We start from the raw sequence: 24763 nt of genomic DNA on the forward strand, positions 1-24763 counted from the left end.
TGATACATGATGCTGCTCTGTTAGGCCCATTTCAGACGGACTAATAGCTTTGTGTTGATATTATTATTCTTCAACAAATTTCCTTTTGTTGTAATTGAAAACTTAAAATTAATATTCTACCTCTTTTCATCAGATCTAAATGATGGAAACTTTTCGTCTTTGTAGCAATCAAAGCCAAACTGGCACCTTTATTACACAAAATGATTCAGATTGTTTGTTTCTGGGGTGAGATCTTTCAAATTTATTATAGTTATATGAATCCTGTTCCTGTGGAATAACTACTGTAGCTTTATGTCATAATAAATAAACAATTATATTATCAGCTAAGAAAATGAATGATTGCTAGTCTGAGGTTATAAGTTGTTTTTTTTTAGAAGAATGTTTTCTTGCTGTGTCTGTTGTTTTATCTGTCTTGGTAAAATAAAGATGTCAAATGTTGCTTTAGTCTTCACCTCAACAGACCTCTTTCTTTTCCATGCATCTTGGTAGTTTTGCTAGAAATGTTTTGATTTTCCTGACTTTAAATGTTTGCAGCAGAATTTCGGACCAATGGATCTCTCTGTAGTTTCATATTAGTTTTAATAAGGACAACCTTAAGAAAAGAGGATTAAGAGAAACATTTGAAGAAATAAACTATGTGGTTTGGGCAAATAGAACACCTGCTCTTAAGTACTGAAAACCATTTAAAAAAATGTTAGCCGGAGTGTCAAATAAATACTTACCAGTAACTGGATTATGAGATCCAAATTCCTTTATTAATCAGTTGAAACATTTGAGTTAAATAATCTTATTCTTTAATGGAAGATGAGTCCCAAAAGACCATGGTGAAAAATGGAGCAATAATGAATCCATCCATCCATCTTCACTTGCTTATTCCTCCAGGGTCGCGGTGGGGCTGTTGCCTATCTCCGGGCGAGAGGCGGTGTACAACTTGGACAGCTGAGCACTGTTGCAGGGCAACACAGAGACAGAGAAAGACATACAACCATACACACTCATGCCTAAGGACAATTTAGAGATGCCAATTAATGTCTCAAAACCAGATTTAAAGTATTTACATACAATAATTCAGAATGCATGAAAATTACACAAATAAAATGTTTACCAATATAGACATGTTAGACATTGTTGGAAAGCTTAGATTCTCTACAATTCAACCACCAAGTTCATTTTATGGACATAGCGAGCACCAAAGCATAATTATAGCAGCATGTCGAAATGTAGCATGACAAAGCAGCCACAACAAGCAAGCATGTCTTTATCACTGCTGTTCAAAGAAGACCTATAATTTTTGAAAAAAACAACTTTGAGTCATGTTTGAACGGATGAAGCTTGGGCTTGATGCAGCTTGGGTGTTTTACTCACCCAATTTCCATGTATATATTCAGAAACTAGAAGGTGTTCGCTTTCAAATAACATATCACACATGTAATTTGGGCTTACAGTTCCTCAGTTATTTGCTTTTCAATTTGGGTATGCAAAATAGGTGAATTTCCCAGAAATGAGGTGGATATTAAGGGGCTAACCTAACAGTCATGTTTTTAGACTGTTGAGAGCAGAAGCTGGTGTACACAGAGAGAATCCACGCATGCAATGGGAGACCATGCAAACTCCATGCAGAAAGGCACTGGGACATGATTCGAACCCAGAACCTTCTTGCTGCAAGGCAAAGGGGCTACAACCTGTGCCACAGTGCACGGACCTATAATTAGTTTTCAAAAATTTCCATAAATATTTGTACCTATCTTTCCAGAAACTTAAAAGGAAAAAAAAATGAACAAAAGGAATTACAAAGATTAGGTGTTGCTTGGCATCATCTACTTTTGCTGCTGGTGTGTGCTCTTCTGTGTGCATGTATGTGTTTCCACAGCACTGATTTGTACAGTAATGGGAAGAAGCTGTGTTTCAGTCTGGTTTTGCAGGCTCACATGACTTTGAGTCCAACAGATGAGAGGCTAGCAAAAAGAATCTGCCCTGGGTGGACTGGGTTATCCTGGTCTGACGTTGGAGGAGACAGAAGCAGGTCATCTGCTCTCAGTGTGGTAGTGGGTAGCCAAAGATTCACTGAGCAGTCCTGATGAACCACTGCTGTTGTTTCCTCTCTGATGCATTGCAGCTGGCATAATGATCTATAAATCCATTTGTCGAGATGCGCTCTGTTGTGCAGCAGTAAAGGTTTCTCAGCAGAGTTGAAGGAAGTTTATTTCTTCTCAGTTTCTCAAGAAGAAAAGACACTGCTGGGCCAATTTGATAAAGTCCCATACCGGTATTGCCCTAGATATATTTGAAAAAGCTGTTTAGTGAAGTAATCAAAGCTCAAACTGCCATTATTGGTGTTTGGACATTAAAATATGTTAATTGCTGTATCTTCATGAAGGCCTTCAAATGTTTAATTTTTAAAATTTGTACATTTAGCCAAGTTTATGACATAGTTCCCCATCAGTCTTATAAGATACCTTGTTTTTGCTTAAAAAGTTGTACATTTTACTTAAAACATAAAGTACTGAATAAAATATTGGTTTAAAATTTTAAAAAGAGATTTTTAGGTCTTTATTTCCCTGATGGTGATGCTGTTAGTAGTTACAAAATTTCATTTAGTTAAATATTGTTATTCAGAGGTGTCATCTTGGAAAAAAACAACAAAAAACATTCAAATATCTCCAGCTGGGATCAAACTCAGCCTTTCTGACTCTTACCCAGACAGCAGATTCATGTTTTTAGCAGATCCATCGATCGGTGTTGTTTTTTTTGAAGAAAATGAACTGTTTTTAATGCAGACCTTCAATAACCTGCTTTGATTTGCTTTGTATATTAATGGGACATCTTTGAACACAACAATGTTTGATTTCTGAACTCAGGTCAAGTGATTTTCAGTTCTCTGTTTGAGGTTTCAAAAATGTTCCATTTGAGTTAAAGCCTGTGTTTGAAGTATTTGGCTTATAAAGCAGGGATGAGTCCACCCATTTGGACTAAATAGCAAATCGAATCGGAATTTGTTTTGTCCGGATTTTTTTTAGACCATGAATCAGTTGTTTGTTTGTGTATTGATGATATGACTAACTGTTTTTCATTTTTGTTTTGTCTTATAGGAAAGTTAATAAGTGCTACCGGGGTCGATCATGTCCCATCATAGTCCACTGCAGGCAAGTATTTCATTTACATTACTTCTGTAATGTTTCAACACCAAGTTACCATAGCAACTTCTTGCTCATTTTAAAGTGGTTGTAAAGTGCTTCTTGATTAACATACAAAAACTCTTTCTGGTGATTAACAGTTATGAAATAAAACAGAAACCTAGATTTCCACACAAAATTTTGGTATTAATTAACCATAAATATGTCAGGTTACATGTGGTTGGTATAAAGCCATATGAAGTGTATCCAAGTACTAGGAAGTAAAAAGGGCAAAGAAGCAAACTTTAAACAAAGACCTTATTCTCATTGAATGTATTTGCATGAATTAAATCCAGATGGCATATTTATTTCTTATTTAATGTTTTGTATTTAAATTAGAATGGTAAGTTTATGGCCTTTACATAATGGACATCAATTAGCAAAGAAGCTACCTGACCCGGAGCCCTTTCTACTGACATTAGCGAATACATAACATTAAAATAGCATAAAATATTCAATTTTTTCCACTATTATTGTACATTGTAGTAGTTATTGAGTTAGGGTTCTTATATGATTTTTTTAACCTAGATAATAGCAACCTTACTCATTAGCATTGCATTAGCATAATAGTTATCTCAAGGGTGACCACATCGTAAAAATACAAAAAAACAAATGTGGAACAACTTGGATGCTCAAGTGGGGCACTGCAGGACAGAGGATGCCTTTTTAAATTTGTGGAGTTTTTTTTCTGTGATCGTTATAATCCTTTCAGTCGTCTCTGCTTTGGTGGTATTTTATTTTCTTTAACCACAGCTTTCACCATATTTTGTATTAAAATCCTTTACCTGTTCTGTTTTAAGAGGATCGTGAACAGCTTGGTCATATAGTGTGGCTCTGATGCCGCTCTGTGAGAATGACTGCAAAGCTGCTTTCTTTCCTGTAAATATTTTTTTAACATATTTGCAGGCAATTTCTGAGATACTTGACACCGGATTACCCTATCAACATAGTCTTTCTTCCTTAAATTGGCTACAACATGGATTTGTCATTAGTATTTCCGTAATTACCATAACATCTAATATACAAGCTATGTAAATTAATTTATTAATTTAAATTAATTTAACTTTTCCTTCTCCAAATATCCTGAATAACCTGAAATATAATTCATCATAAAAGATAACCTTTAAGTTAAGTTCATCCATCTAACTTTCTACACCAAAGGCAGATTTTCCATCAATCCTTGGTGTTTCTTGCATGTTTTTTTTTTGGACAGAAGTCTCTTCTGTTGGTTCTTTCTTAATTCTGGGACATTGCCCCAAGATTTTCACCCAGCTATATAAATTCCTTTTAAAGCTAGGAAGTCTCTGCACAGATAGGAACATGATTATACTGTAACTTTCACCCCTCTTTGCTTATTGGATACCCTTGAATGTCCTACACAGCTTCATCGCATTGAATCTCTCACTCTGAAGTTTATTATGATCTAGAAAACAGTTTAAGCTGCAATGTTCTTAGCAGCAGCTCTTTGCTCAAATGCCATTGTCATGCAAAGTGATGGTGGATGCACATTTGACCTTGTAGGTAACTATTGCTAGTGTGCAGGCAAACTTTGTCAACTGATGTAATAGAAATTTTAAATAAAATAAAAAAAAACTACAATTCTAAAAGCATATAATCTACATTTATTTAATCTTCATGTTTAAGGCTCAACAGACAAATAAAGCTCACAAGAACAGAGTTTTGGTCGTTAATTCTGTTGATTAAGTTTTAGGTATTCAAGCAAAGAAAATTGTTTTCTGAAATCTATTTCTCTTTCTAGCTATTCCAAGCTAAAATAGTCTGTAATTAATTAATCCGCTTTTAAATTTTTCTGGTATTGTTAGCCAGCAGTTTTAGGTGTATAAAAGGAACCTGTTTCTATGTTTTCTATAATTTTAAACCTAAAAGCAAAATCGAACAAAATTCAAATTCCCGCACAGACGTTATTTTAATACTATATTAACTTGACTAATATGGTTTTATCTATAGAGGCTTCTTCTCTCAACATCCATCAAGGCTAAATTTATTTTTTTAAAGTTAGAAAAAAAAGTGTTTTTGCTAGCCTGTACACTGCTGCTAAAATTCAATTAGGGAATAATTCTCTGTAGCATATGTATATAAACGTATGCCGATCTGACAACATATGCTATTCTAACAGAAGCCCCTACATCCTTCTAACTTTTGCGAAATCCTTTTTTTGTCCCCATTCCTTACGGCATTTGCCACAGAGTCTTCAACCTTGTTGGCAGAGCAGCTGTTCACATTGTTTGGACTCCTTCCGATGAGGATAAAAACCTGTAAAATGATATTGATCTAAATTCATCCATTAGAAAACTATTACGGAAACCTAACAAACACAAATTTAGCATTTTGAATTGCATTGTGTTGAAACTCTAAACCCCTGACTCCCTGTTATAATGTGACCCTATTAGTTTAAAAACAATATACTGTGCAACATACTGTGGTTGAGCTTTTTACAGTGCTTAACATTTACCTTTATTATCCTATGTCTAAATAATTTAGTCTTTCTATCCTTGCTCCACTTAAAGAAGATCTAAGAAGGTAGTTAAGAATTAAGTAAAGATATCCAGTCAAGGGTGTCTCTTCTTGAATAGTTCCTAACCACCTGTTTGAATCTGAAATTTCCAACCTTTTTCATTAGTCAAAATAACACAGATGATTGGGTTCAACCAACCCTTTATCATTAACATGCAAAACACAAGGCCACGTTTTGAAGAAAAGGTTGAAACTGGACCCATATTCCCTTCATGAATCCAAGTGCAGGCCTACCCTTGCGTAACGACAGAGAACGGAAAGACTGAGCGTGGAGACTTTCATTTCCAAATGGGTTTCTCAGAGCCAACATTGCAGTGCCATTTATCGCCCTAATGTATACAGAGAGCAGAGCGGAGCAATCAGGAAGAGAAGTGAGCGAACAGAGGAGTGCAGATGCCGAAATTCGATAACCTAACAGCAGCTCTCCTGCTCCATCCTTCTTCTGGTGTCCATTTCCATCTCATCTTTTACTTTTCTTTTGCTTTCCTCCTTTTTTTTCCTGGCAGTGCCAAACTGAATAGAGTCACACGTGGCAGTAGACATCTTGACATGTTCACTCTCAGCTTCTGTCTTAAATAGATATCAGATGTTTTGATCACTTTGTGATGAAAGCACATGCAGTTTTTTTCTGCTATTTTGCAAATAAATCAGACTTACCAGTGAAAATAAAAAAATTCGAAGAGAAAAAGCTCTTAAAAACAGATAAATGTTTACCTCTCTCTCCACGTTAGGAATTTGTATGTAATTCCATTAATAGCAGGAAGTATACTCTAACATCTACCCCATACTGGACCTTATTTGTAAACCTATTTCATATCATAGCCCTGACCTTAAAGCCTTAATCTAAAATGGAGATCTAGTTAATTATAACCGAGATTGTTTTTTCAGAATAATAGGAAAAGCAAATAGGCTTTATATGCATATCTAAACACAAAATTTAGCATTCAAGGATAATAAATCTTCTTAAATGCTTTAGGGTGCATTCCTCTTTTCACATGTTTAAAATTAGTTCGTAAGATAAAATAATTTTCTCTAACAGCTTTGTAATACATTTTTCCCTTTTTGTCCAGTCTTAGTTTTTTTTAACAGAGAAAGATGCAACCATGCAATATGTGTTATAAATAAATAATTTGATGGATTTTATAACCCAAATTGGTAAACTTAGCAGCAGCATATGCTAATCTTGTTACAGTTTCTGTTGGGAGCTTACAGTATAACATGGCTATATTGCTTTTATTTACAACTGCATAATGAATTTGAGATTTAAATTGGGGTTTTTTGACAGCATTTCAGCTTTGTTGTCATCTTTTTAAAATGGTGGCAAAGATTGGGGAAATAGGCCTAAAGAGCCCTCTCCATTACTACTAGCTGTTGACAATTCATTACTATAAAAATAAGGCCATAAAGATGACTTCATTTTTTATAATCAAATCAAAATACGCAAGTAACCTAGTCTTCTGAGGGTGTCTATTGACTGCTACACAATGGCTATAAGGGTATTACCACACTATCCTGATTTAGACCTGCATTGTGTTACAATCAATTTTTTGCAGCTTAACAATATTTCCCTTTTTTGTACCTAAAAATGGGAAATTATTAATAGGCAATGCTTTAAACATAAATACATGTACATTTTATGTAAAAATGCCCCTAAACATTATGTATCCATTTGGTTAATCACTCAGTTATTGTCTAAAGCTGGCACTTTTACTGTCAGGACCGTGAGTTCAGAGATGCATCTCATAAAAAAGAATATTGGGTAATATTACTTAAACCAGTCTATCTTTATTGCTTGGACTCGGAGAAACCACGTTTAAACGTTCATTTCTGTAACAAAAAGAGTGACATTTTTATTGTTATTTATCAGTGTGTTTTTATTTCAATTTGTTGATCTCAATATACTGTACCAGCTCGATTCATTCAAATCCTGCTTTCAATTTTTGAAGCCAAATAAAGCAGGTTTAACTCCTTTCCTTATAATAGTGGACTTACAAAGCTTTAATAGATATTCATGACTGGAACGATATGCTAATATAACTGACTGTTCCTCTCTGTCTGTCTCTACAGTGATGGCGCTGGAAGGACTGGAACCTACATCCTGATCGACATGGTCCTCAACAGGATGGCTAAAGGTGAGTTTAGCCTCCCAGTGTCTTTCCTTCACACTGTTGTGGAGAGACATTTAAATAGTAGCTTGACTATCTTGCACGGACTGTCAGGCAATTTCATTTCCAGTAATGATATTTAATTACATGATTACAGTAATTAGCAGGCAACAGAATGTCACATTTTATGAAAACACTCAGCCGTGTTACCTGTTACTCTTTGAGCCAGGGAAAACAAACAGTTTTTTTTTTTATTGCTAATTGAATTTAGCCGTCTTACTCTCTGCTTTATCCCCTCAGTTTATGGTTATGAACGTTGCAAAGATCGTCCTATGCTTATCCAGTCTGCACATTTGATTTTGAAAATTTTTGTGAGTGGTCTTGTAATGAGCTTAGAATGTAGGACCCAGAATTCAAGGCAAGACAGACATTTGGTAAGATTTCAAAGGAATTTATTTAAAAACATAACAGGAATGCTGAGCTGTGGACCTGCGGATCTGCAGGGGCTTCGGGGAGAGTCTGGGCACCGCCCATCAGTGGCATTCCTTTTTAGGGCCCTGTCACACCTTGCGATTTATACAGCGTATGCCTGATATCCCAGAATCTTCTAAAACACTGGCCTACGCAGACCTTTTTATGTATTTTTTTAATTTTGGGCATATACATAGAGTATTCACAATGAGTCCAGAACTTATGTCCAAAGACAGCCCAACTTATGCATAGCACATGGCAGGGTAATACACATGAAATTATGCCCAGAGGTGCCTGGTCTGCATAAAAAGATGTATTTGACAGAGGTATCAACATAGCTGCTGTTTACTGCCCACCCAAAAGGAATAAAGAAAAAGAAAGAAAGAGGGTTTACAGTTGAAGCAGGTTCGGCTTCATGTCTGCTAGGAAGTCTGTTGGTTGTAGCCGTGGGTGTGAACACAGGAAGGATCCATCAAACTCACCTTCTTGCTCACCCTATGATGGGCATGAAGTCTGGAGGAGAACTGACGGTGTCCTCCTGTGAACCCCCTTTTATACCAAAATGCTGCCAGTACGACATTGTACAGTAGCTGTAAGTTACAAACACGTTCAGTGATAGTGTTTGTGGGGTTGTCAAATACATTGATTTGCACTAGAGATAAGTTCTTGATAACTTACGCAGAAGTTATGCACACGTTATTCATAGGTTTTGGATTAGCTAGACACCACAACTTATGAGTAACTCAACAGTTTTATCAGTTCAGGCCAACTTCTCAGAGAGAGGCAGGATTTAGCCGAGGGGCTGCCAAACAAGATGCGGCGGGAGCCGCCCAGAGTGAACCAGATGCAGCAGCCCCAGTGAACAGACAGGTCGGGGAAACAGTTCAGAACAGGATGGTTCTGATATCCAGGAGTCTGTAGCCCGGTCATGGGTTCCAACCAGAACAGAAACAGGCAGATACAGGGTTCCATTAGTCCACAGAGAGTTCAGACAGGTAGGCTCAGTGGTTGAGAGATAGAACAAGACAAGATATTGGGAAAACTACGGAACTTTAAACTAGCTCCCTCCACTAAGCCAAAACAGGAAAAGGGCACATTCAGTGAATAAGAGAAAGGATGTTATCAGGAAACACTAAGACATAATTAAAATAACCCTCTTCACCACTCGCCTATGAGAACGAGAATGTGAACTATAGAAATCAACAATGATCTCCAACTCCAACTCAAACAAATAAATGTAATGATCTGGCCCTGATAGCTGGGCTGAGCCGTATATAAAGCAACAAGCGCAGGTGGATAAGATGAGTGATAATTAGTCATTTAATTTAACTTTAAGTTTTACTATAAGTGTTTTTATATAATTGTAAACAGAGGCTAAGCTTAATTCTAAAAAGATTATTGAATTAAGAATTTTAGTTAAACAGATTAGGTTTCTGTAATCTATGGAAAACCCTAAAAGCGCTCCGACATTCAGAGCTGGATGCTATAAGGAACAATATGATTATCCCACCATGAGTTTTTAGTGGTTTTAATACATTTTTGTCACAATGAATAACTCATGTCCCAACCTATCTTTATTAGCCCATCTTTGAATGTCTAAGCTTAACTCTCTAAATCTATTTTGGGACTTCTTTGAAGACAAAATCAAGTTGCTCTTCTCTCTCCATCATTCCTACATCACACGCCTTTTATTTAGCTCATGCTTATACCTTACAGAAGGTATAAGCACCCTTTGTTGTGTTTTAGGACTACATTACATTTGTTATTCTCAACTGTTAAAAAAAAAAGAATCTCTTCTTCCCAAATGGAAAAACAAAATACAGAAATTATACTAGTGAAAGAGCATTAATGTAAAAATTGCTCATTAAAATTAAACAAATAAGCTAAAAACAAATAAATAAACAAAAAGTTTTCAACAAAAAATAATGGAGTTTGTGAAACAGATAAGATCCTTCCTCAGACTGACTCCCAGGAGCTTTAGACTTTTAACTATTTTTCTACTGGGAGACAACTAATGATTACTTATGCTTGATGGTGCTCACCAGCCGCCTATAGTTTTTTTATTTATTTATTTATTTATTTATTTTTTATCAGCATGGAGGTTGTGCTGCACTTTGTCACATTATCCTCCACCCTTCCCATAAGTCAGCGCATAAAAGGTTCTGGTCAAGCTCATCACTGATATGTCATTAGCAAACTTTTTTGAATGGACACATTCATTATCATCAAAGTAGCTTTTGGGCTGCTGCCCATACAGCCTTTTTCATTCCATTATGCCCTGGGACAGATTTTGCTTTGCCAATTTATACACATTAGTTGTCAGGACTCAGAACTAAGGACCCAGTATTCGAGGCAAGACAGATAGTGGGATAATTGAAAAACATTTATTTAAAAACGGCAGAATCTGAGTAGCAGCTGCTAGGGTGTATGAGACTGGAAACTCTGCAGGAGAGAAACACAGGTTAGTGACCACACAAATCTAACGGAGGAAGATTAGGAACATGAGTCACTAACCTGGTTTAATAGTTCAGTCCAAGACCAGAGAACAAGGTAGGATCCAGCCGGTGCTGCCAACAAGAAGCAGTGGGCGCTGCCCAGAGTGTCACAGATGCTGCAGCCCAAAAAACATGCAGGAGTCTGAAGCCAGGTCAGGCAAACAGATTAGAACAGGCAAGTTCAGAGATCAAGGAGTCCAAAGACAGTTCAGGCAAACCACTCAGACGGGAACTGGTAGGCTTAGTGGTTGAGAGACAAAAAAGGTCAGGAGCACGAAATCAAAAAAGAAGCCTTAACTGGCCTCTGGAAATAAAAGTACCTCACAAACAGCCATTCTTTTAGATGTCCTCACTTCCTGATTAGTTGATGATTACATTTGGTAAAAGACTCTTTATCTATATAGTTATTAATGTAGCATGAGACAGAGTAAGTGTACCTTTGCTGGTCAGTATGCTGCCATTCTCTGCTGTTGCTTATTTAAATGTATACCATTAAGAACAATAAAAAAGTCCTACAACTTTATTCAGAAGGGAGCATAACAGATAATTAGAGCTGCCGATGTTGGTCAAGGAGGTCTGCCTTGTAAAGGTCCTCTATTGCTTTCTTTTGTTGCATATTTGAAATATTTGCAAAGTTTAGATTAGAGATGGGCCAGTCCTCTGGGGCCTTGGTTATGACTCTGGAGAACCTTTATACTGAAGACATAACTTTGCCATTTGATTCAGATGTATCAGACCACTGTCATATGTTTAAGTTGTAGGACACTGGCCCTGGTGGGCTGGAGTTGATAATCTTTGGTCAACTCCAGCGTCAGAAGACTCATTCATGTTTTAATCTTACAGTCGGATTTGAAGCTGGAACAGTACATCATACTGGGTCAACAAGATTAGATTTTAACAGTCAATGGGAAAAGATATAGTTGGGTTTTTTTGTATTTAACAAATCCTTAATGTGTCAGTTATCACTAGACTAGAAATTCTGGTACATTTAGTCATTCTATGTATTTTAGATTTTGAATCAGAATATGAAATGAATTTAAAGCTTGGTTAAAGAAAAAGTGTGAAATAGTGATTATGTGAAACATGACTTATGCAATGTTAGCAGCTAACTGTGAGACAGTCATGATATTTCATTCACATTTTCACAATACTTTCAACTGGATGAGAAGTTAAGAGGACTGACTATGAGTACAACAGCATATCTGAAGAAGGTACTTATTCATTTAAAATAAGAATCTCAAGCAGAAGCATATGGCATTGTTCAAAGTCCTCATCTTTGAGAGCAAAATTTAAAAATCTTGCCAGATAAAGTTGCATGCTGACAGCAAAAAGGTAAAGCTTTGCAAGACAAGCTAATTGATGAAACCATTAGGTTTATTGGCACTTTGATATTGTTTGACGTGACACAACTAGAGCTTGTTACCTAATAATTGTTTAAGATAATAAACTGATTAAGATACATTTACAATTTTCATGCTGATAAAAGATGCCAAAGGGCCAAATGTAATGCACTGAGTTTCATTAATGGGATTATGTTCTTCTTATCAATACACTAAGCTAAAAAAAAAAAAAAAACAATACATAGAGATTCTTGATCAGGTCCAGATTTCAGACATTTACTCTTTGGTGTAAGTGGTTTCACAAAGTGAGTGCATATCTTTGTGTTTTCCTTTGTGTGCCGTGGTGGTGCTGCTACTGTGGCAGAACGAACTCCTGGGTCTTTAATTCCACATCAAAGGGTCAGTTCGGGCATCAGTGGTTGGTTCCCAGGCTGTCACACTGTGATCACGCTTTTCAGCACAGAGGGGTCGGGAACCGAGGGACAGAGCTGGGCGGGACGCAGAGGACATCAGGGGAGGAGGTTAAGGACAGATTTCTGTCTTTCCTAGAACATATATACATTTGCAAAAACAGAAAATTAAACTGAGAGCCCAGGAAACCAATTTAGGCAGTAAAGAAAAGTATTTTTATTTTTTTTTGTCATCAGTGTTTTTTTTTTACTGTTTTTTCCAATCTTTTAGATTTGTTTCTATTAAAGTTTGTCTGGTGAAGCTATTAAAAACAACAAGCTTTCCACCTTATGATTTTTATCTATGTGCTGCTTTATGTTGCTCCACCCTATGTTTCTTTCATTCAAATTTGAGACTAGAAATAAATGAATATTAGAAATTGTCAAAGTTATCAGTACCTCATTTTTGACAACAGTTTTCAGAAATTCTGTATTACCACCTCAGTTCATATTTTAGATGCATCTAGTTTACTAGTTTCAGTTCTTCTTTTTTGCTGTTTTATGAATACGTCTGACAAAGGATCACTGAAGGTCGGGCTTAAAACATAAAAAGTTACCCCTCACACCCCCATGGACCGAGGCTTCGGAGCATCTGGTGCAGGACCAGCAGGTTCTGCAACACCTTTTTCCCTGCTGCCATCAGACAGTTGAACTGTTGAAACTCTAAACTGGACTCTGCATCACACCTGCAACAGTATTTTACACCACCAATGTGGCTGAAACCTGTATAATCGTTTTAAATAATCATTGACACATTGACACAAGTCAATGTTAAACTGCATTTTGCACCAGATTTATTTTGCACTGCACCGAACCTTTCCATCTTAATGCCCTTTCCTTTTCTCATATACTGTTTACATGATGACCACTGCTGCGCTTTATAAATGGTAATGTTCATTTTACTGTTGTAAGCTGTAAGCAACGTAATTTCATATTGTATACAACATGTATACAATATGTGTATACAACATGACATTAAAGTTTGTCTAAGTCTAAAATGTGGTAGTAATCCATTTGATTAGAAAATAGAAATCCACTGATTCTGAAAGTGTCAACAAATCAGTCAGAGGCCAGGAAGCATTGGAGTTTTATGGTGGGTACAGACAAGGGTATAACACCCAATTAAAGCAATAAGAAAACTGTTGCTTTAAAGCATCTTAATGTGCACAAAAAATTATTCAAAGATCTTAAAAGTCCTCTTTATTGTATAATCTATATTGACTTTGAGGAATTTTTATAAATTGCAGGCTTTATGGAACCCACTGAACCTACTGTACACAGGAGCAGGTAATCTTTAACAATAGACACTGAATCCTCCAGTCGTGAAATTAAGTACAAGACTTTTGAAAGTGCAACATGAAACTAAGGTGGTATTCAGAGTATTGTTTCTCTTTATATCATATGATTTGACTTTAAATTTAACTTATTATTCTTTAATATGTAATTCCTAATTCACTTTATGCCAAGAGTATCTGGTTTTTATTTCCCCTGCAAGTTTTCATGATTATAACTTTTTAAAACTTTTCTAATTTTCCTCATACTGCTCTTTGCAATAGGCTTATATGCAACTCACTCCTTGCATATTGTTATCGTTGATAACCGTGGTATAGCACAGACTTGAAAAGTTTGTGAAACAGAGAATTTTTTTTTTTATTTATCGTTGTGCACGTGTTTCTTTCCAGCTTAATAATTTGGCTTTTAACGTAACAGACTAACTGGCAGTAAAAAACAAGGGCCAGGTAATAGCTTATTTTGCATTTTAAATCCATTTAAGTTTGAGTTAATTACGGTATATTGTTTTCATGCAATCCATATGCTAAAGAAAGGTTAACAAAAAAGTCACTTTTTTTTTGTTCTGTTTGATCTTACTATAAGTACATGCAAGCTGATGTAGACAATAAGAAATTTGAGTCTGAGTCTGAAAAATGCAGACTTGTCAGATTTGGTAAAAAGGTAACTATCTTAACATTAACAACAACAAAAACCTTAAATTAAGACTAGATTTCTGTCATTATTTAAGTGCAAAATACACAAGGAAAAGTTTTGTGCATAAAAACATGAAGAACTTGGCAGCAATTTGAAAATTGTCTCTTATGGCTAAAACACATTTTTTAAATTCCCATTTTTTTATAATACACCTCATGCTCTATTTTAATAAAACAGAATAGAAATATTTTTATTTGTTACACAGCAGGGATATTCAGGTTTGTCAGTGGCAAAGCGAAAAGGCAAAGTAAAGCAAAGTGGTATTAAAAGATTCACAATATGATGCATTCTTGGAATATGCATTTAACCCTTTGAAGGCAACATAAAAATACATATATTTTCTGACTAAAGGCCAAAATCGCAGCATTGTCACTCATTTGTTGAATTTTTGGAATGATAACATCAGAATGTCATCTTTGAAACCAACGGATCTCCTCTCTGTGAGTTTTTGAAAGTAACTAAAAACCTTTATTTTCATTTTAGTTGTGTAAAGGCACTGATAAGCAACCAGAAAGCAACAAAAAACTCAGCTCTGCTCAGGACACAGTGTTAGAAACAAAGAAAAGCAGATTCATTAGTGCGATTTTGCAGTTTTTATCACAAACATGTTGTAATTCTCTGAAAGAGTTTTGAAAAGCTGCTTTATTGGAACCTTTTTGTTTCCTTGTGTCCTCCATCCTGATGGAAGAAACTTACCCACCCCCACTTTTCTTCTTGCTCCTGTTTAAACAGAGAAATCCCCCCCCCCCTTCCCCTCATCCCACCTCTTGCAGCCGTTAGCTTTCTCTTGATTGCTACAGCTGCACAGGGGGAATTGTAAATTTGCTCAGGAATTATGGTGAGGTAGCAGAGATGAGGAGGTATTGCTCTGGTCCTGAAAGGCTCCCGCCATTCCTCTCCCCTCTCTGTTACCCCTTCACATCCACCCCCTGCCACCACCGGGCACATTTCTCTTCACCGTAAGACTCTTACAAAAGCCTTTTGAGTGGTTGAAGGTTTTCAGCGTGCTTTCAGTTCCCTTTGAAATTTTGCTTTATTATTTCATTGTAGCTGATTAACAGTACGCTCAGCTCCTAAACTCAGGCTTCTTGTTTCAAGGCTTCCTAAAACACTCATTCTTTATTTTTTCTTAAATTCTGTTTTACTGAGTATAAAATCTCTTTCACCCTCATTTAATGGATCCAAGTCCTTGACCTCCACCTTAAATCAGGAGAGTCACAGAAGCTAAAGAAGAAGACTTTCTAAACCAACCCCTTCTTACTCTTTTTCAGACCTCAGTTTTGTAAAAGAAAAGCTGTATCAAAAGAAAAGGTGTTTTTTTTATTTCCAGTTTGCCATCCATTTTTAGGCTTATCAGAAACTAGCTTTGGTTTAAATTCTTACCCTCCAAATAAAAAGAGAAAAACCCAACCTGTGAGCAGTGTGTTCCTGCTTTTTTGGCTGCACAGGATTCCATTGTGTTAGTAAAAAAAAAAAGAAAAAAAAAAACTCATCACAAAACCTGTGAAAGAGAAAGGGAAAGCTCTGAATGAACACTCCCACCATTCATTTTCCTCTTCAAGAAGGGAAGAAAAAGAAGTGTTATTATGTGTCACAAGAAAAAGAAGTAAGTCTCGCATTTCTTTGTATCCCAGGTTGGATGGAAGCGGCGGAGAAAAAAAAGAGTCCAAAAACAAATTGAATGTTTTTTTTCTTCCCCACTCATGTTCTTTGTGAATTTAATTGTTGCTCCTACATCTTCTTTTCTGTTCAACTATTTCTCATTTCAGTGAAGCCTTTACTTTCATGTGCCAAACATTTACTTTTTAAAAACCTCTATTAAAAAAAAAAAAAAAATTTCTTTTACCCCATTGATATTTTAAATCATTTTCCATAGAAAAAATTGTATAAAAAATAAAATATATATTCCTTAGTTACCTGGATCGTGGTTTTGGATAAAATAACACTGCTTATGAAAAGTATAATGAAAATGTTTCTATTTTTTTTATCAAAAAAAATTAAGAGTGTTTTTAAATAAATACAATGATCATGAACTAGATAGAACTCCTGTAACGTTCAGTATTACATTGGATTTGAAGAAGGCTTATGCTGATTTTAAGGGTTAAAACAGCCTTTTAAACAGCAAATGTCAGCAAATCTTATCTGGTAGAGGGAGTAAAGCAAAGTAATAAAGAGAAACAAATGTATTTTATTCTTGATACTTAATGCCTGTGGAAACAATCTTTCAACTTAAAATTACCCAATAAGATAAAAACAAAGGAAGGGAACATTTAAGCTTTAGGGTCTCATTAGTTCTTAGATGTGGCAAAGAAGCAAACCTGAAAAGCAGAGGAAAAAAAAGCTCTTTCATTAGAGCGGTCAGTGATTATAAAAAATGGTTCCTTTAATTTTCTAAACTACAACCAAACAAAAAACAACCATTAGAAATGTGCATCTGATCCTAAATCGATCAAACCTGATTTCAGACCAATTTTCATTTAAACAAGGACAACAGGAATTAATTTACTGAATTAAAACACATGGCAAGACAAATAAAATCAACTCAGATTAGTAAAACCAATTAACTACTTAGTAACTACACAGAAAGAGAGCTTGGTGTCAAAACCTAAAGTAATGGTTAAATACTAAATTAAATGAGTTAGAGGTTGTATAGTGAAGCTCAAAGCCATTTTTAACATGAATTATCCTGTTTACTGTGAAAAACATCACCCAGCTGCCTTTAGGTCTTTGAAAGAGCTATTCCAGAGTTTTACAGGAGATTGAAACTCTTAATTTGTACTTCAGTTCTGACTTTAGGTGTCCATATAAAACTCTTCTAAAAGACCAGATAGGTCTGAGGGTTAAGTAGAAAAATGGAGCTGAAATATAATGAGTTGAGGTTTTTAAAATATTTGAAAGCCATTAAGTTTAGTTAAAAATTAATCCTATTTTAAAAAGACATTAAGGTGTTTTATAAAGATACTGCCACCTGTGGTCAAAACATAGAACTGCAGCCCTCTTCTGCTCGTTCTTGTAGCTCCGACCCATACTTGACAAGGTTTTATGTCACATCCACAGAGCAGCGTGGGAACTTATGACCAGAAGTAAATTAACGAAAATAGGCTTAGCTATTTAATAACTCATTTAACGTCTCTTTAAGGAAGCAACAATTCCGCTTAAGATCGGAGGGGGTTCTCTGAAAAAGCTTATTGGGGGTTTGAATCAAATTCCACACCTGGATTTAATGTCTGATTTTTAGTGATCATTATATATGTTTGTAATGAATGAAACATCCACTCACCACCCATTAAATATTTGTTTGAAACATTTATAAAGAGTTTACAATTTAGTCTTCATCACAATTTTTGTTACTTGCATAGAGGTACTGCATTATCTTCATAGCTTAAATTTAAATGCCACATTTCATGACATTGTTGCCCAGTTATTCTGTTCAACTTCCACATCAAAGGCTTTTGCACCATGTTTTTCCTACAGTGTTTACATTTTAATCACTGCTGCAACTTTATAAATGGAAATGTTCATTTCACCGATAAGCTGCTGCTCATTCACTGTCGGAAAGCTGAATGTATCGAAATTTCGTTTTGTACACTGTGTATAAAATGACAATAAGGTTTGTCTAAGTCAACAGAGTGATAGAATCAGCATTATAAAATTAGAATTTTTAAATTAAAGAATTCCTTTATTCTACCTGATCAAAGTCAGGTACTCTTTTTTTGGTTTCTCAATTGGCCTCTGGAACTACTGATGGAAACATTAGGCTTGGATAAGTTCACTAAACTTATCCAAGCTTAAACAATAAGTTTATGTCATTGGTGATTATGTATTATTTTTGTAAACCACAGTATACTCAAGTTTTCACAGCTTAATAAGGCTTGTTTTTTGCCAAAACTTTTCATATTAAGTCTTTTTACAGAACATTAACTTTTCTAGTCACAACACAAAAAAAGTCCTATAAAAGCTGTCTGTGGTTGAAGGAGTATCTTTTTGTTGTTTCTCCCTGTCAGACAACCAAAACAATGAAATGGTTGCCTCAGACTTGACCAACAACTGACTGGAAATATAGTTTAAAGCTCATTTAAATCCCAAGTTTTGACTAAGACAACTGAGTTCACAAAGCAATAAAATGTAATCTGATTTAAACCATGGTGCTGCCAGGTAAATTTCCCACTGGAGAATAGCCCAGTTGCCTTTTAATATAGATATATTGACTTTATAGATAAAACCCTGTAGACTAAAACTCTTATTTTGTTGTGTTTTTTTTTTTCTGTTTTCTTGTAAAGCCTTATAGTATGGTGTTTCTTTATAAAAGATTCCAGATTATTTTCTGTTTAGTTTGAACATATTTTTTCCTCTGGTTTGCACCAAAAACATGCAGGTTGGTTTAACTGAAAGATTACATTGTGAACTGCCACTTCTATGACCTTCAGATGAGAGTTAACATTGATGACCACATGACGTGCTTTATCTTTCTATTTAAATTATTTCTGCTCTTAGAGCAACAAAGACAGATCATTTGGTTTTCTTGCACTCTAGAAAAGCTTTCAAATCAAAACATTTTTTCTTTCAACAGGCCAGTAAAGGTTGAAACAAAGAAATGACAAGGATCCATCAAGTCAGCTCATCATAGAACTGTAGTCTACCGCAAAGATAGCTTTTGTTGGCTTCTTTTGTCATGTTTTTTTCCTAGTCAATGAAAATATCCCAAAAGGGTTTGTGTAAACGGCATGAAGGTGATCTCTTTTTGCTTTAGAAGAAGAAAATCGTTATAAACATCTCGTTTTTCACTGATGTTAGCCGGATCATCTTCCCTTTGCATTCAAAACAATACAGCATCATTTTTCATGTGTCTGTTCTGTTTGTGTGTGTCTGACAGGTGCCAAGGAGATTGATATTGCAGCCACTCTGGAGCACCTGCGGGACCAGAGGCCAGGAATGGTCCAAACCAAGGTAACACACCTGAGTCCAGAATGTTTGCTCATGTTGAAATAATCTAATTAGTTCCCCGTCTTTAAAAAAGCAGCCCGACCCCTGACTTTATATGTTTATGGTCTGATAAGGTCATTTATTGCTCATTTACACGTAGGCCAACAAGTTCTTCATGTGCATTGGTTGGATCAACATAGAAGGCAAAAACAGATGTGGTGATTATAAATGGCTCATAAAGTGCAGGATTTAGTCTTACAATTTGAATGAACAATTATATGCAATGAAGACATTTCCATGCGTAGATGTATAAAACCGTTAAAAGTTCCTTTTAATTTTTTATTTTATTCAATGTCTTCCTTGCAAGCATTATAGAAATCTTTATATTGAAGTTACATGAAGGTAATTCAAATAGTAGTGGTACTAAATTATCTGTTTTAGTTGTTTTTTTTTTTTTGTCATGTTTGCATAGACAACTATTAATAGTTTGACTGAACTGAAGAAGTCAGGTCCTGGAGAACAAAGCAAAGTTTGCCGTGTACTCAGCGCTCTTTGGTCAAAATGCAAGAAATATTTTTTTTGCATTTCTACTGTTTGTGTACACGAAAATGGGAGGAAATAAAAAACTTGTTCAAGGATTCAAAAACATCCCAGTGTTTCCAGTGTGCAAAGGAAAAATTGTACGTGTCTTCATGTGCTTATGAGAATGCACTGGGCACATGCACAGAATCGCTGCAATCAGTAGAAAGTAATGTATTAGGCAACTGAAGCAAAAGCAAATATATCTGTACTAACATTTCATGCCCTGCTATTCTTTTATTTTATCTAGTAGCAGTGCTTTCTTAAGCAGGCAGGGTTTGTAGTGAATCTGTTTTACTCCTGTGTCCGACTCCCTGTCTGGATCATCCATTTTTTTTAGAATTGAATGCCGTTTTCTTAATCAACTGCCAAAAATGAACTCTACCTTTATCTCTTCTGGAAGCAGCAGTAGAGCTCTGTGCCACGCTCCAAAAACAAAGTTCTGGTCTGATTTACCAAGTGACTAGAAGGGCTTCTTTTTGCAACTAAGAGAAGAACCGACAGGTGACAGAGTCTGTTTTATGTTCTTTCTTTAAAGAAGCATGACAGAGTCCTCTTCTGCTTGTGCTTATAGCTCGCCCTTGTACTTGATTTTTTTATTTTTATTTTTTTCACCTTATGTGAAGTTGCCATTGGTCTCTAAGTCTCTAACACTGGACACACTTGACACTGATGTCACATGCACAGAAAAATTGCGGGCAATTCTGACCTAAAGTACATTTAGGAAAATATTACAGGCTCATAGATGCATGGGAGCTGAACTACGGAGGTCTCAGTCTGCTCATCATAAGATATTTTAGCTGTAAACAGTAATGAAAGATGTATTATAAAACAGTAAAATTATATAAAATGTCTCTTTAATGAACCAGAATAAAATGGCTCAGTTCCCTAATAAGCATTTCTATTTAGTGTTGCATTGGTCTGGTATGGAGCCATTCATATGTTCAGGTGTGTTGAAGGAGGGACGAATCTAATAGTTGCCTAATAGTAGCTCTCCAAGGTTGGATTCATGCACTCTTCGACTAAAACAATCGCATTTGAGAAGAAAATAATTCAGATCATCACATGATTATTGATCGTGGCTGTGCAAATGCAGAGTAAGGACAACTTCTGTCAGGAAGGTCGCATTTTGGTCGAACTTTAAAGCTTTCTTGATATAGCAGATATCAGACTGATCAACAATTAAATTTTTTTTTTTTTTTTTTTTTACAAACTAACATGAAAGAGCACCTGCAGATGACCCACTTCCTCTGTGTTGATGATCTTATAATTTTTCCTAAAGAAACTCATTCCTCAGCACATTGTACAGAGTGACTCCAGGCTGCTGTGAAAACAATTACTGGCTGTTATGAGAACATAATTAGAAAGAAAGTCCAGACTGTGTATAAAACATCAGCTGTATTGATCTTAGCTTTTATTAAAGCCTGTGGCCTGAAGAGGTGTGTCACCACTGTTCCTTGTGAACCAATTACCCTCATACTCAAGAGCCCAACCTTTGCCAACACTTATGATGTCCATCACTTATAACGGACAATGCTTTCCTTTCCTCTCATTAAACGGGCCAACGACAAAAGGACTGCTTTTATTTGAAAGAATTTCCCCTCTACTCCACTCTGTTTGAAATCATCACACCAGGGGATATATTTACGGTACATTAAAATCATATATTAAATCAATATTCTTCATATTTTGTTTAACACTATTACAGTAGTAGCCATTTAAAATTTCCCCACTTTTCTTGATGGGCTCTTGGCTCGTCCTTGGCAGCTCCCCCACTATTCCTTTTTAAATGTCAATCTTTGTACTAAAATATTCTTTCTGTGATGATTGGTGGATATTAAGATCTAAAGAGAAGCATCATCTCCTTGTTAGACCCTGTAATTAAGTGAAAGGGTGGAGTCGCCCAGAAGAAGGAGGGGGCCACTCCAGTGGCTGGAAGTTGGAGGGGATTTCACTGGGGGTTGGAGGGAAGTGGGCTGCCATCCNGCCCGGTGGCGCCAGTGTACGGCAGCCTCACTTCTGTCAGTGAGCCCCAGGGCAGCTGTGGCTACAATGTAGCTTGCCACCATCAGTGTGTGAGTGTGTGCGTGAATGGGTGAATGAATGTAGTGTAAAGCGCTTTGGTCAGGTCTCCTAACTTGAATAAAGGCGCTATATAAGTACATGCCATTTACCATTTACCAAGGAAGGGCCATTTTGAATGGCTGCTACTGTTACACACATCTAAGGTAGAATTATGCGGCAAACAAATTAAGTGTTGTTTTTTCAAATATTAATCAATGGATTCCATTCGTGTTCAAAGTTCACCCGTAGAGAAATTCTTTAAAGTCAACTTCAAGGTTTGCTTTGAGACCTCTTGTGCTCATTTCCTCTGTTTTGAGGAATATACTTGGGTATTCCTGTACCAAACCTTACCTTAATTAAGGCAACACCATAATTTCAAAATTTTTATTTTATGGTTACTTAAAGTATTTAATAAAAAAAAAGATAATTAGCAGGTAAATGATCAATAATCACAAAATGTTGCAAATTCAGTCAGAACTAACATTATCCCTTCAGTAACTCTGGTCGTTCTGGTTTGCCAGAAATCTTAATCCCCTCATCTTCTGAGGCGCTTTAATTTCAACTTGTCTTTCCCTTTGTCTTCTGCAGGATCAGTTTGAATTTGCGTTGACAACTGTTGCTGAAGAGGTGAACGTGATTCTGAAGGCCCTCCCTCAGTAGGAAGAAGATGCTGCTCTTCCATTCCACCTGGAGGATTGTTCCTATTGTTGTTTCCTTTTCCTTTCATTTATTTCCTGCATTATTTATTCCCAGTCTCTTTTTTTTCTTTTTTTACTCTTTTTTTCTCTTTCTCCATCCTGTTCAATTGATCCACAGTTTGATCTGTTTCTCTTTTTCAAATCCTTCTCTTTTCCCCTCACTCTTTATTGACCTTTTTTCTTCTTCTTTTTACCTTTACCCATCTATCTTGGTCCAAACCACCCTTATTTAGGTTAATTTTTGTATTTTCCACCCTTAAAATATATTATCTGTTCCAATTAGTTGACATTGTGACAGGAAACTGCTGTTCCAATCTTGTACATAGCTGGATCCTCCCTCTGTTATCCTACAGTTTATTTTTCCAAAGTGACATCACACTGCAATTTACCAAAATCTTTGTTAGAATATCTATACTAGGTTTGTGTTTGATCAGTGACCTCATGGACATCAATTGAGTATAGCAAGGTTTGGTAACATTTAGCTAAAATCAAGATGTTTTGCTTTGAGTCTCTATTGATTAAAAGCTTATTTGTATAATGCATTATATAGTCCTGTACAAAAAGAGGTGATACCAGTGGGAAGGTGGATGTTAATTAGAATGTCTCTTGATGATCCGACATTTTTATTTGAACCTGAACATTAAACTGAATTGATGTTCCTGATTGCTCTTTGGGTGTGTGGAAAGGTAATTGTCATGTTTTGTTGGGTTTTCAGTGCCATGCTGTGTTATATTTTCTTGCAGTATCCTATTGTGTCACTCAGTGGGGTACTTTGGGTACAAAAAGCAACTAGTTTAACCCCCAACTGAAGTTAGTTTTGTTTCACTCGAAATATATTTTAGCAAAGTAAACACGACTAATGTTAGAAATGTAATAATGATTTTATTGTTGTACTTTTAGTGTATGCAATATTGTGTTTCTTCAGCCTGAATTGATCTCTTGTGGGAAACTAATATTGTGGCTCGTGAAGTTACACCCATGTCTGCCTTAATAAAAATATTGTAGAACTGCTGTAAAAAGCCACTTATGTTGCTGAAACTACCTTTATATTGACCTTATTCCAGCTGATTAAGGGTTAATTGTGCTTCACGTCACTGAAAATAAAGAAATACTCAGTAAATGAAGCTGAAACATACATTATTGTGACTGATATAAATATCAAGGTGAAGCATAACACTGGATTATGGGCTATATAATGGGTTTCAAACAACCACATTTGGAATAAAATTCTTTAGTTTCGCTTCTCAGATTCTATATGTAGCATAAATGGATGATTTGTACACAGTAGCAAAAATCTTTTCCCCCTCGAAATGCGTTCTAAAATTGTTTGCTGATGCTGTAAATTAAAAGCACAAGAAACTGTTCAAGACGTTGTGTGTCATTTTTCATGCTCTCTTAGAAAAATAATCATAATAATTTCACTGTCACACAGATTATTCTCCTAAAGCCATCACTTTGCTCCAGCAGGACTTTCTTTCTTTCCATCAAAAAAGAAAACAAAATAAAAAGACTCCATCTCTAGTTTATAATTTTGTTAATATTAGCTTTTTTAGCAAACAAATTCTGATCACATTGGAAAAACAATCTAGAAATAAGTAAAAAATTTCTTAAATGTATTTACCCTCAATTTGAGTAGGTAAATGATATAGTGGAATGAGTATTTTTACAATTTAAATAAGATTATTAGATAATATGCACTAGAAATAAGACAATGAAAATAAGTGTAAATTGTCTTATTCCATTGGAAAAATGTCTCCTTTACCTCCTAAATCCAAGAACAGAAGCACTTATTTTAAGTAAAAAATTACTTATCTAGATTTTGATTTTTTTCCAGTGTAATATTTATGCTCTGAGAAAATTGTGCTATTTCGGCTATTTCTACTGTAGCATCTGTTTATTTTGATGGAATAGAAGAAAAAGGTATATATTTATATTTATATTCCGG

General features: G+C 35.6%; 1 protein-coding gene across 1 annotated transcript in view; it reads left to right on the forward strand.

The window, feature by feature from the left end:
• Nucleotides 1–24172, forward strand: part of LOC107093633 (receptor-type tyrosine-protein phosphatase N2-like) — a 281824-nt gene extending 257652 nt beyond the window's left edge. The window contains exons 20-23 of the mRNA XM_015388814.1: nucleotides 3090–3143; nucleotides 7776–7840; nucleotides 19428–19501; nucleotides 22709–24172. Of these exons, the coding sequence (XP_015244300.1) occupies nucleotides 3090–3143; nucleotides 7776–7840; nucleotides 19428–19501; nucleotides 22709–22780 (265 nt within the window). The 3' untranslated portion in view covers nucleotides 22781–24172. The remainder of the gene's footprint in view (nucleotides 1–3089; nucleotides 3144–7775; nucleotides 7841–19427; nucleotides 19502–22708) is intronic.
• The last annotated feature ends 591 nt before the right edge of the window (nucleotides 24173–24763 follow it).

The sequence above is a fragment of the Cyprinodon variegatus genome, unplaced genomic scaffold (assembly GCF_000732505.1).
Source record: "Cyprinodon variegatus isolate N-32 unplaced genomic scaffold, C_variegatus-1.0 Scaffold436, whole genome shotgun sequence".
Taxonomy (NCBI): domain Eukaryota; kingdom Metazoa; phylum Chordata; class Actinopteri; order Cyprinodontiformes; family Cyprinodontidae; genus Cyprinodon; species Cyprinodon variegatus.